We start from the raw sequence: 14,029 nt of genomic DNA, 5'->3' as shown, positions 1-14,029 counted from the left end.
GTTAGCACTGCTTACATGTACTTTGCTATAACAAAAGGAAAAATAGATGACAAGGAAAATAGAAATATTCAAGAGTATGTTTGAGCCTATGTGTCTCATATTTCTTAAACAAGAACACGAAATACATTGTAAATATTAAATATCCATGACTACACTGCTTTTTCAAAAACCAATTCAAAATTTACATCCAATAAAACTAAAGCACTAAATTATGCAGATATATATGAGAAAACTACACAAAAAGCATAAAGATTCAATTTTGTGGGCTACATCTGCTGCAAATATTGATCCCAGACTGTATTGCTTTCTGCACTTTACTTTTTATGTTTCCTTTGGTCCTCACCAGTCTACCTGTCTGTCTTATTTAACTGTTTTGCTTCAATTTTCACCACACATCTTGAGATGTTGATGATGATAATAATAATAATAGGGGACTAATAAAACCTTCATGAGGAAAAGTAATTTTGTGTATTTGAAGAATCCCTTCTGCTCCTAGCTGCATCCACTCTTCAGCCTTTTACTTTACATCCATTCCCCCTTCTCTCTTCCATCCAGCTTTCAAATCTCTCTCACTATTACTTCTTAATGCAATTGTGGGGTTTTCTTCCAGTTTCATATTTACATCCTTACACTTCATTCCATTTATTTTCTCAGTCTCCTTGTCTTGTTGTCTAAAAGTACCCCAGTGCTTGATTTTATAGCCTACATTTCATGACTGATTGATTGATCTACTGATTCATTTAAGAATGCAATGCTCAACTGTATGGAAGAAGACTCTGATTTAGTGCTTCCTTATCTGGTACGTTCATCCATGAATTAAGGACTTTATGACGTATGCTACATTTTTTCCCTACCAACTCTCCCTTTCCTATTAGCCCTCCTCTCTCTCACCAAACTTAATCTCTTGTACCTCCCACAAACACCCCTGCAGGAGATTTACCTATCAAAAAAAAAAAAAAAAAAAATCCACTGAGTTGCAAACTGCACTAGGCACTAAAGGCCTATTCATGAATTTCCTCAGCTCTTTTTACCTGACTGTCCAGTTTCTTTAAATAAATATTTTCTATCCTACAAAGCACCTCATTCAAGATCAAAACCTTGCAATACTTATGATACCCTAGAAATTTGACTCTGTGGTTAGATTACGAGACCTTAAAATAATAATCATCTTTTGGAAGAGTGGCACAGAAAAGAAAGCCATTCCTCAGATAACCCTACAAAATCCCAAGCCAATTGACCTGGTACCATTTTAGAGTGGAAGGATTTCAGGTTGAGAGGAGGTTGTTCAGTCTTCAAGGAAAAACCTTCATATATAAAGTAGATCTCTAAATTTTGAGGCAAATACAATGATGAGAGATTAATGGACAAGAAAATGTCAAATCAGGAGTTCTCAGGAAGTCTATAAGGACATAAATAAGAGACTGTACCACTTGGTAAGGAACACTTCTTGTTGAGTGCTACAAGGGAAAGCCAATGTATTCCAGACCACCTGAAAGGAATGGGAAAAATAGTTGGGAAACCTCTCAATCAGAAATGTCTCAAACAGGTCAACATGAACTGTTGGGTATAGCTATGGATCCCTTGGAGGTCACCACTTCATGGATCCTGCTAAACGTCCATCAAGATGTGGCTCCCTGGCTTAAAGATGGGAAGGAATGAAAAAATGTTTCTGAAGATGTCTCCAAAAGTGTAGCATTCCAACATTAGGATTCTTCAGACACTACTAAAGTTGCGAAGTTCAAGATAACTTTTATTGAGTTCTCACTCAAAATCATCATGATTACAGAAAGCAAATCAACCCTGAAGGCTACCTTCAGGTCTACATGGGGGATGTGTATCAGCTTCCCTTCCAGGAACATGAGAGATCTCAGGTTTGTTGAGGTGGACCTGGAGCACTGTATGTGGAACCAACCTTAGTTTTATGAGTGGTAGGTACCCAAACCGATGGTAATACGAGAGAAAACCTAGAGATTGCAAAAAGTAAGCAAAAGTGTTTCCAGACCATGTGACAATGGCATTTGTCTCCAGTAGCCTGATAATCCAAAGGAAAAAAAGGTTATGAGGTGGGATGATGATCCACTTGAAGGGGAGGGTGAACATAAAAAAACTCTTAGTAGGTCCCTTCCTTCAAGTACAAAAATGATAAGATTAACTGGAGCAATGGTTTGTACTTCATACAAATATACCAGCTAAATTCCTCAGTATCTACACTATATGGGAAAAAAATCAGGGTAATGCTTATTAAAATTTAGAAAGTAATCACAAGTAAAAAGAACTAAACAACTGTATTTTTTAAAGAGATAAATCCTCCACATAAAAAAACTCACAATATCAATAAAATGAAAACAAGTACAAGTAAGCATTGCTTAACTTTTGCCCATATAACAAATGTACATTCCCTAATAATCTATTAGGTGATCTGAAAGAAGTAAATGAAAGACACTAAAAAAATGGCTCCAGAAGACTGAAGAAAAAGAAGAAAACCTTTCTAAGATGGGTGGAACAATGAGGCATGTTGGGATGGAGTACCAAGGTGAAGGCCAGGATGACATCTTAATGTCACCACTAAAGTCCCTGAATTTACTTCAAGAATTTACAAACCAAAAACAAAAATTTATGGCCTTTTCCTATTTCATTGGTAAATGAAATCACTACAAGAAAGGGGAACAACAAAGGATATTCCCTCAGACCCAATAATGAGTCTGTTTACATTTCATAAAACAAAGGTAACTTCATGAAATGATTAGATAACCATTAATTTCAGAACAGTAACATCCAGCAATTAATATTGCGCCTTTCAATATTGCTAAACTAAGTACTACTGTACTATGTACGTATACAGAAAAATAAATAAATTATTGTATAATATTCAATATAAAAAGCTCTTCAGCCACTGCTATAACATCTATCACATAAAATTCAACATATAAGGTACACAAAATAACTATGGAAAAACACTGTTCATAAATATATATAAATACCTCTACTTCATATCACTCCTTCATGATCATGAAGACCTCATCTTCGTGCGACTGCGTGAATAAAAACTTCACAAGCCCTATATCGTGAGTCACCACACAGTGACTTACTGAACACTTCATAAATGATAACATACCAAAAACTTTCTAACCAGAAAGAGGTCTCAGATCTACTCTCACCCTTTCATCCAAGCTACCCATACTGATGCTAGGGAAGAAACCACCTCGGGGTAGTGCAACTTCTCGACGTCCAATCATTTGACCATTTCGGGTGAAAAAAACCTGAAAATGTCATACATCATGCATGAAAGATCATGGAGTCAGGATATTAAAAGAATCACTATGCCTATGTTTTCATTACCCAAAATTTTTTTCATACAATCCCATTAATTTTGTTTTCTTATTTTTAAGGATGTAAAATTCCAAGTCACACCAACTTGAGTTGGCCAAGATTGAGAAGCCTTGACCTCGCATGCTCTGTTTTGCATATGGCACAATGCCCACTTCTCTCTTTGGTTACTGGGTATGTAAGAATAACTTTTGCAATAACAATAGAGTTTGTTGCATCACAACCTCATCAACTGTAAGTTCCCTAGGCAGCAGTAGTTATGTACAAGGGTGAGACCACAGATGGCAGGGATGGCAGACACACACCAGCAGTGTTAGTATGAAAAGACATGGGCAACAAGACAGCAGGCAGCGGCCTTGAAGAAGGATGTGAGGGATACTCAGAGGAGTAACTCATCCTTCCCTGTCTGGGCTAGTGGGTCAAGAGCAGTGGTCTTTTCTTTTTGTGAGCCTTGAATTTTCTGATACCCCAAATGAATCAGAGTATGACTGACAAAAAAGGGGTCCAGTGGGAGAGCATGATTGCTGCTTACTGACACTCACATACCACTGGAAGCACAGCTGGGGGACAACTAACTTCTGTTAAAGTGCACTTCCGTGGTCGAAGATTTCAAAATTTGCTTAGCTCAGAACACTGAGACCAAAAATTTAGGCTATTCATGATTCATGGGTTTCCTATGAACAAAATTTTTTTGATACACGAAAACGTAACTTATTTCCTTTAACTTGTTATCCATATTTAAAGTAATTATTATATTTTGCTTTACTTTAAACAACTGTTGATTTGAAAAGCTGTTATTTTGAACATTGAAAATCCTGTTATTCTGAACACTGAAAAACTTATTTTCAACATCTTTACCTACAATGACTGTTTTTTTAAAAGTTTTGCACAACTGACAGATAATCTTCTCTGCCTGTAGGTGGCATCTCCATTTATTCTCTCTCTCTCTCTCTCTCTCATTCAAGAACTTAAAGGTATTAATAAACATACTCTACAGGACCCATTTTACACCATATAATGGATGGAAAATTAAAGGGTCTCCCTAAATGGACTATTAAGTCTTTGAGAAACCTCTGTCCTCATAAGCTCTCATCAGTATTGGCAAAGGAGTCAGGGAATTTGCTACAGTCATCTAGGGAATGATAAATGCTGCATATGAATAAAGACAAAAGTGCACAAGCAGAATATTGCAAAATACTAAAACATTACTCAATGACAGAAATCAAACCTGAACTTTTCCACCAACAGGATGACGGCATGATGGTTGTAAGGAGTCCTCCTCCTCCTCCTCCTCTTCCTCTTCGTCATCATCTTCAGAGTCTGTGTTGAGGATGAAATTGTGACGTCTATGTCTATGCCGATGTGGGTAGTGAGGTGAAAGAACTGGTGGTAACGCTGGTTGAGGGTAGTGAAGTAAATGTTCTAATAAGTCATCACATTCTAAAGCTTCGGGGCTTTCCTCCTCCATACTACCACCTTCACTGTAAAGGAAAATGCAGATAATTTACAAACACCAAATTCCATTTCCTATTGCAAACCTGCTAATGTATGTAAATTACTAGCCATCACTAATCATTTGCAAATACTTACTGTATAACCACAAAAAATATCAAGCAAGGAACACTTCCAATCTGAAGAATGTAATCTAATTTATGGTATACTCCTTAACCCATCTTTTTTTCCAAATGAGCTGAAACAACCGAGAAAGGAACATGCTTCATACAAAATTGTAAAAGTCCTTTTTGTTTATCCACCTTTTCAGTCTTTCATTTTCCCCCTTTCTTTAGGAGACTATCACTTACAGGGTTCCTTGCATCAGCTGGTATTACAACAAAGTTTTTTTGCATCAATTCTTCGAACCCTGCTACCCAACTTTCAGCCTTTTACTTAATATGTACCATATTCCCTTTTGTCTCTTTACCAAGCTGTCCAGCTTCTTAAAACTGCATATTCCTTTCATTCTTTTTACGAGAGTTGACAGATCAGGCTCAGCCATCTTGTTAAAATTGTTTATAATAACAATATTAATCCTCCATCCAAACTAAAACTCTAAACTATTTCCATTTCATATATATAAATCATACTTGACAACTGGCATAATGTGTGTTTTTCCTAATGGAAGGATCAATTTAGGACCTAAATTCAACTGTCTTAACATAAATAAGCTAACCTTGTACAATATAATGTAGTCTGATAATATTTCACCCACGATTCTCAAAACTTAAAACTTCAAATCAACAAAACTTAAAACTTCAAATCAACAATAACCTGTTACTCCATTAACTTAGCTAGCATTCTCTCATGAACTTCTTATACTTAACTTTTAATTTTATCTGTAACACACACTGCAGGTATCATGCTTCCACAGTCATAATCATATAAAAAACAAATTAAATAATTAGGCAAAACATTTATCTTCAAGAACAAAAATGAATGTGATGTTATGATTTTGGCATAGAAATTTACTTGTTCACTTGTTCATATAACTTTCTTGCATGCTCTCTGACATCAATATACTTCTGTGTGATGTAACACAGGAGGCATAATTATAGTTAAGAACAAAATATATCCCCTAGTTATGGAGCCTGTGCAGAATGATATGAAGTTTTCATAATAAAACTAATATTGTAATACTTACCTGAACACCTGAATTAGCCCTGGTTACCCACCATCCCGAACTATATCCCTGTAACTTTTACCCACTAATTGGGTAATTAACTGTCAGCATTACCAACACTTACAGGAGATTTTGTCAAGATGAGTTACCTGAAGCACCGTTGGCAACGCTGCTGCAATACCGAGCCGCGCGAGGCCGGGTTCCCCAATTGCTTAATTCACTAATCAAATTGAAGTGGGGAGGAGGGTGGGAATCATTCAGGTGTTCAGGTAAGTTACAATATTAGTTTTATTATGAAAACTTCATATTGCAATACACTCCCTGAACACCTGAATTAGCTCGATTAACAAAATTTTATGGAGATGGGATCAATCTAATTTCAGCCCGACCAGCCAAACGGGAAGGCAGGTAACATATTTATTCACGTACTCTGCCTATATGCATGTATCCTCACCTGGTTATCCACTCGGCAGGAGAGGATGCCTGTAGAGAGAGTACCCTCGATGTCAGTCTCAAGTCTCAGTACTGTCTGAGTCGAGCTACCTCTCATGTGGTATTCAAACCTCCTCATGGATAGAGGGTAGCAAAACCAACCTACCATGTGGCTAATCACAGCCTCCCATGCGTAGCGGAGAACGACGACCTCCCATGTGGCTAATCAAAGCACTCTCATGTGTGGAGGGGACAATGAACCTCCCATGTGGCTAATCAAAGCACTCTCATGTATGGACGGGTACGATGAACCTCCCATGTGGCTATTGTAGCCTCGCATGTATGGAGGAGAAGTTGAATGTGCAGTCTCTTCGGTTCTTCGCCTTATGATGCAGCCGACACCTGTGCAGAAGAGGGGGGGGTTTGGAGAAAGATCCTATCAATCTGGCTCAGCCTAGTTTCATCGTGCTAATGTCCTGCCTAACGCTCCTCCTATGGATCCTGATCAACTGAGAAATCCAAATTCCTAGCCTATCTTGAATACCTAACTTCCCCACCAACCCGACCTTATCCTGCATTTACAAGATCGTGTTGGCCGCCACGAAAGGACCCAGCGAGTAACCCTTCTCCAACAAAAATTGGATGTCCCTGAGGTAAAAGGTCATAAAGACTGACACTGGCTTCCAAGTGGCCGCTTCTAAAATCGCCGACACCGAATAATTCCTAAAGAAGGCTGAAGATGTCGCCATTCCTCTGATGCTATGCACCCTCAGACGTGCAAACGAAGTTGAATGTTCCAAAGTTGATGAAGAGCCTTCTGACGCTTGTTGAATAACCTCCTGAAGAAAGAAAATGATTGAGCTTTTGGAGATTGAACGCGAAGGGCATTTTGGAGAGACGAATAATGTTCTCGGGCGAGGCAAAAGTTTTCCGGTCCGAGACAGATAGACTTTTAAAGCCCTAACTGGGCATAATAGCATCTCGGAAACGTCGCCACCTACAAAGTCTTCTAAGGATGCAACTTTGAATGCCCTTGGCAAAGGATTCATTTCCAATTCGGACTTTGCCACGAATTACGGTAAGTAAGAAAGAAAAATATCTTTCCCTGAAAAGGAGACTGTCCTGGATACCGTCCGAATTTCTCCAATCCTCTTGGCCGTAGCCAGTGTAATTAAAAAAAAACTTTCTCAGTTAACTGTCTTAGGGGCAAAGACTCTAAAGGTTCGAAGGCTGCCGATCTTAGTAAATTCAATACGACCACTAAATCCCATCAGGGGGCCCGAAGCGGAAGAATTGGGCGCTCTATTTTAAAAGATCTTAACAGATCATGGAGAATCTTGCTGGATGAGAGTTCTGGAAGATGGAAACGGAACGTACTGCTCAGCATTGCCCTGTACCCAGCAATTGTAGAGTAAGAAAGTCTCTTGTCTCTCCTTAAAAATAGTAAGAAGTCCGCTACTTTTGCAACTGTCGGGCACGAAATACAATGCCCTTGTTTCCGGCACCATCCACGATACATTGCCCACCTGGTCTGGTATAACTTTCTGATTGAATTCCTTAGGCAGAAAGACAGTTGTCTAGCCACTGCTTTAGAGAGTCCCGCATGACGGGCCGCTCACTGGACAGTCTCCACGCAGCTAGCTTCAGCACGCAGAGGTTCCGGTGGAAGTAGTGGAAGTGCGGCTGTTTGAGTGAATCTCTCCTCTCTGGGAGGAATACTGGAACTTCTGTTAACAGGTCCAGGAGGTCCGGAAACCAAGGTCTCTGAGGCCAGAATGGGCAGATCAGGGTCATTTGAGTGTTCTTACAGATCCTGAGTTTTGCTAGCACTTCCTATATCATCCCGAAGGGAGGAAAAGCATAGACCTGTAAGTCGTCCCATGGGTGCAACATTGCATCTGTCCCGCAGAACATGGGATCTGCTACAGGGGAGAAGTAAACTGGAAGGCGATGGTTCATCCTGGTGGCAAAAAGATCCACCGTCGCTGGCCATTTCTTGAGCAGCAGTTGCACCTTGTCTTGTACTAATGTCCACTCCCCTCCGAGAACTTCCTGAGACAGACTCGAGCATCCACCAAGACGTTGAGCTTTCCCGACACGAATTGGGGAATGAGCAAAACTGTGTTCTTCGCACCTACAGAGAACTCTCTGTGCTACCTCGTTCAACACCTGTGATCTTGTTCTCCCCTCCTTTCTGAGATATGATACTGCTGTAACATTGTCGCAGAACAACGCTATGGTCTTGTTGCTTACCTGTTCTGCAAAGCAACTCAAGAGTCTCCTCGACTGCTCTTAATTCCCTATAATTTATGGACTCATCCCGATCCAGATCCCTCCAAAGGCCTTGGGCCTGAGATTCCTCAAGGGTTGCACCCCAACCCTGATCTGAGGCATCTGTGTACAGATGTACTTCTGGGAGGGGGGAGTCCAACCTTACACTGGTGGTCAGATGATGTTCTTCTGACCACCACCGAAGATCCTTCAGGCAAGAATCGTCCCAGATTATTGACACGTTCTCTTCCCAAAAGTCCCAGCGATTCCTGAGACAAACCTGCAGAGAATGCATCCGGCGACAAGACCCTGGAACTAGAAGGGATAGTGAGGCCATCCGGCCCAGCAGGCTTTTCCATAAGCTCACAGGTTGCACTTTGATTGACATGAAAGTTTCCAGCTGGCTTAAAGTTGCTAGAACCCGCTCCTCTGTCGGGAAAGCCCTCAAAAGACGGGTCTGAATCATCATTCCCAGGTACATCTTGACTTGTGTTGGAAATAGAGAACTCTTTTCGAAATTGATTCTTATGCCTAAATCCTGGCATAGGTTCAAAAGAAAATCCCTCGCCTGCAGAGCCTCACCTTCTGACGAAGCTTGAACCAGCCAGTCGTCGAGGTACCTTCTCATTCGGAAGCCCGATGATGCATGATGTCTGAAACAGAAGACATCACCCTCATAAATACCTGAGGTGCTGTGGTCAGACCGAAGCAGAGGACTTTGAACTGGAATGTTCCAGTTGGACCCGAGAAACGAAGGAACTTCCGAGATTCCTGATGAATCGGAACCTGGAGATAAGCGTCCTTGAGGTCCACTGAAATCATCCAATCTTCCCTCCGGACTGGGAAGTTTCCGTATGAAACTTCGTCGAGGTTACAAATTTGTTGAGACCCGAGAGGTCTATAATAGGTCTCCAAGATCCTCCTGCCTTGGGGGCCATGAAGATCCGGCTGTAAAACCCCGAAGAAAGGGGAGTGGGCTCTAAGGCTCCCTTCTCTAAAAGGGCTTGGATCTCTGCTGCCAAAGCTAACCCCCTGATGGAAGAAGGGGAGTAGCTGGGAGGATGTACTGGTGAGTTGGATAGCAGAGGACGAGAGTGAAAAGGGACTCTGTAACCCTTCCTTAAGACCTCCACTACCCAACTCTCCGCACCCCAATCCTTCCAGATGTCCCAGAATGGGGCAAGGCAACCTCCTACCAGTGCAAGCATAGGGAATGTCTCCTATTTTCAGAAACCCTTCTTACGATTGGAAGGTTTCAGATCCGAGGCAGAAATCCAGCGACTTAGAGCGAGAGCACTTCGAAGGAGAAGACATTCTAGCCCCCTTCGGGATCTGGCACTCTGTGCTGCGACCCTAATCATTGCCTGCCGCGACTCCATTGCAGAAGTAGATGTCACAAAGTTGACCATCGCCGACACATCTTCTTCTCTGAACAAACTGCTGCCGAGTGCAATGGAGCCCTCAGCAGTGCCCTCTTCTGGATGTCAGGAAAATGAGGAGGCAGGTGGTTTAGACAGAAGCCCCTCCTCGTCTTCCCTAAGAACGTACAGGTTGGCCATCACTAATCCGGCATCAATGGGACCTAGAGGATGCTGGATTAGCCATTTTGCCGGATTAGCCATTTATTAGGCTAGAATACATGAAACACAGAAGCTAAGCACCTCATCCTAGAATTAAAATATCCCATAAATCAGTACAAGTTGGTTAATAAAGAAAAGACAATTATCAAATACAGGTAGTGCTCGAGTTACGATAATTCGACTTACGATATTTCAAGTTTACAATGGGGTTAGCAATTACTACCGATATGAAAATATTTAGGAAATATTTTTAGATTTCGATGAGTGCAGGCAGCAAGAGACCAACTTCTTTTCCTCCATCTTTTTTATTCCATCTGCTAGTTAAAAAAACGTAAAAGAGAATGATAAAAGTATTGTTAGTAACGTTATACTCCTGCGTAAATGCGTACAGCCATAAACAATCAAATGGGAAACTGTTGTTTTGCTAATAATCGTCCCGGATAACAACTGTTATGCTTGTATTTCAACCATCGTACGGTTAAACAATTACTGTAGTTATGTTACAAATGACGTTAAGTACTGTACAATAGGACTGATATATTTTTTACACTATACCTTTATTCGCTTTGGAGAAAAGATCGGCAAGGAAATATACTGCTACAGTAACTTTAAGCTGCAAGTTGTAGCTGAAGCTGAGAAAACAACATTCAAGCTGCTAATGACTATAAATTATTGTGCACCGACAACATGGATGAAACTCGACCATAAATAAAATTGGAGAGAATGTATTTTAATCAAAACTACTGGGCATGAAAGAATACAAATTGCTGCTGTTTTCACGCCGATAAAAGATAAACACGTAAAGCTCGTATTATGATGAAATCAAGAGAAAATAGCGAACGGAATCTTGATTTTTTTTTCTTACACAAAACAAACATGGCCCCAAAACGGCCAGCCGTGATTCCCGCGAACGTCACATATTAAAAAAAAATAGCTAAATTAATTTCACAACGAGACGTATTTAAGTTATATTTCGACTTAAAAACATTTTGTATAACGAAAAATATCATTTTCCCAAATAAATAAAGTATCTATATTCATTTACGCTTACTAGAAGCATGAAAAGCTCTCTGAACTGAGTTAAATGCGGTGAAATAAACACCGCGTTATTGATTCCCAAAACAAAACATTGATCGCAATTTACAATACAAAAGCAATATGAGAATATACGCAATTGGATACAATGTAGTAAAGCATAACTTTTTAAAAGATCCATGAAAAAGATGCACATTCGTTATGTTGATGTTTGTATAATATTGTTAATATGTGAATAGAGTTTAGTATAAAGTAGGCTAGGCTACCGTATATGTAGCCTATACGATTTACCATAGCGTAGGCCAAAAGACAATAAAAAATGTAAAAAATGGAAGAGCAAAAGCATGCCTGTGTTTACAAACACCTCCAGTTTGTTGCTGCAGCACACTGTGCCACCAAATCGAAGCGGCCGGCGAGCGAGTTAGAACAGTGACCCGGGAAATTTGAAAATTAGTGCAGAAACACTAGAAATTACTCTAGTCGAAATTTGTGCCGGATTACTGATTGTTCCAGACTACTGATTGCCGGATTAGTGATCGTCAACCTGTAGTACATCCTGTGGAAACGTTTGCCTGGTATGCAAGCCCCATGGAAACCGATGTGATAAGGTTGTTGAAAAGTGTCGGGTCAGACGGAGAATAACCATCCTGTTTGAGGAACCCCATCAGACCGGATAACATCCACATAGTATGTGATAACGCCTCCGACTGATTGCGGAAGGTGTCTTCTGATATACTGGCTTCTCTGGCCGAGATAGATACAAGATGAGGTTGTTGAAAAGTGTCGGGTCAGACGGAGAATAACCATCCTGTTTGAGGAACCCCATCAGACCGGATAACATCCACATAGTATGCGATAATGCCTCCAACTGATTGCGGAAGGTGTCTTCTGATATACTGGCTTCCCTGGCCTAGATAGATACAAGACGGTTCGATGATGGAACCTGAGATAGGAGAGCCTCTACCGACTCGTTCAGCGGCACCCTAACACCCGCAGAAGGGTTACCCGTGACCCTGTAAAAGCCCTTCCGAATAGGAATCAAGGCTGAATCCTGCTTACCCGATCCTATCACTACTGCCAACCTATTGTCAGCCTCTCTCAAAGCCTGCTTGACCCTGCCAAACCAGACTAGATTCTTTGGTGACTGTGTTACCACCGGCTTTGTTGCAGAAAGCGACTCGAACATCGCTTGGTTATGCTGTATCGGCTCCTCCGGAGCCTTGGACTATGGATACAGCGAGCGGATAAAGTCCAACATCCGTCTGTATTCAGACTCATTGGCTGAAGGAAAACTAGCCTCCGGTATCTGATCCTCTTCTTCACAGGAACAGTCTTTGTCGAATTGGTCCGACTGAGCCAAAACCAGAAATGAGACAGGTTGCCCCTAATAAACCTTGAACCTGATGATCCGGAACACGACACCCCTGGGTAAGCAATATGGACACCTGACGAATCATTCCTGAACAACTTGGGAGTCACCAAAATAGGTTGTGCAAACCCCGCACCCTCCAAAGATGATGACACAACACCTTTGTCGGTCACATCTGGGCGGACAACGCCCACTCCTGAGAGTGAAGAGACCGCAACACCCGCACCATGCAAACCCAAATGTAGCAGGGTCGCATGAGACTGGAGATCTGGAGCAGAAGGCCCCCTACTTAAAGAAGAAGAGGGAAAGGGTCCCTGATTATCCGAAATCAAACCCGAACCTCCATAGACCGCCTTAGCCGGAGGGACAGAGGAACCTGTTGGAAAAGTTGAGAAAGGAGGAACTGAAAGAAGAAGAAAGGAAGATGCCATACTCAGAGTTACTACCGTAGCTCCTGTTGACGATGTTGGGCAGGTAGAGAATGTTCCAGCTGGCCCTGAACTCGAAAGAGTTTCAAAGGGAAGATTACAAGGTACAGAACCTGAAGAAACAGGAGAAGACAAAACACCAGACATCTTAGGTACTGGAGGAATTGAGGAACCTATCAGAACCGCAGAATTAAATGCTGCGGCAGGCGCGCTGCCAACTGCCGCAGCAACTAGATCAGAAGCCTGCGATGGTACAGGATTCGCCGCAGATGGCATCGAAGACAAACCCACTAATGGCATAGATACCGGATGAACTACCAAAGCACCTGGAATGTTCCCTGAAAGGTGGCTCGAGAGGGAAGGTTGAGAAAGAGTGGCGGAAGAAGGTTTGGAAGCCGTAGAGTATAGGGAGAAATCTGAGGTTACAGAAGAGGCCATAGATTTTAGAGAAAGAAAATATACAGATTCAGGTCCTCCCTGATAATCTTGCAATACATCATTTGTGAATTCTGGGAAATTCTTCATTACATGATCATGGGTATGCGAATACCCTATATTAAAACACTGTCTGACCAATGACCTATACCCTTAAAAAGACCAAGTAAATTAGCATTATATTCTGCTACATTTAATGTCCTATCAAATGAACCATCACCAACCAATGAAAATTTATCCCCAGAAGGAAAAGGAACTCTTGAAGAGGAAGGGAAATCCTCCAACCTTCCTGAACCTGGCAAACTTACTACTAAATCTACATCCTCCTCAACCAATTTTGCAACATTTTGTTGTAAGGAGACTGCAGCCGGAAAAAGAACCGCTGCTGGATCTAACAGAGATCCCGGAGCCTTAATTACACCTGTCCCCGAAAAAGACTGCACCTTCAACTTCTCTCCTACACTCTTTGCTACCTCACTATCTCTATTCGTCTGTGTCAATCCTATCTCTAGATTTTCCTCCGGACTTACACTAT

At 41.3% G+C, this 14,029-nt stretch overlaps 1 protein-coding gene across 2 annotated transcripts in view; it reads right to left on the bottom strand.

The window, feature by feature from the left end:
- Nucleotides 1-347: 347 nt before the first annotated feature.
- Nucleotides 348-14,029, bottom strand: part of LOC136835886 (SPRY domain-containing protein 3-like) — a 38,276-nt gene continuing 24,594 nt past the window's right edge. The window contains exons 9-10 of one of the 2 annotated variants that reach the window (XM_067099731.1): nt 4,556-4,808; nt 348-3,260 (exon numbers count right to left, since the gene is read on the bottom strand). In XM_067099731.1, coding sequence (XP_066955832.1) covers nt 3,126-3,260; nt 4,556-4,808 — 388 coding nt within the window. In that variant the 3' untranslated portion in view covers nt 348-3,125. The remainder of the gene's footprint in view (nt 3,261-4,555; nt 4,809-14,029) is intronic. The other variant, XM_067099740.1, reaches the window with a different exon arrangement.

The sequence above is a fragment of the Macrobrachium rosenbergii genome, chromosome 4, assembly GCF_040412425.1.
Source record: "Macrobrachium rosenbergii isolate ZJJX-2024 chromosome 4, ASM4041242v1, whole genome shotgun sequence".
NCBI lineage: Eukaryota > Metazoa > Arthropoda > Malacostraca > Decapoda > Palaemonidae > Macrobrachium > Macrobrachium rosenbergii.
This window is presented reverse-complemented; position numbering and strand designations above follow the sequence as displayed.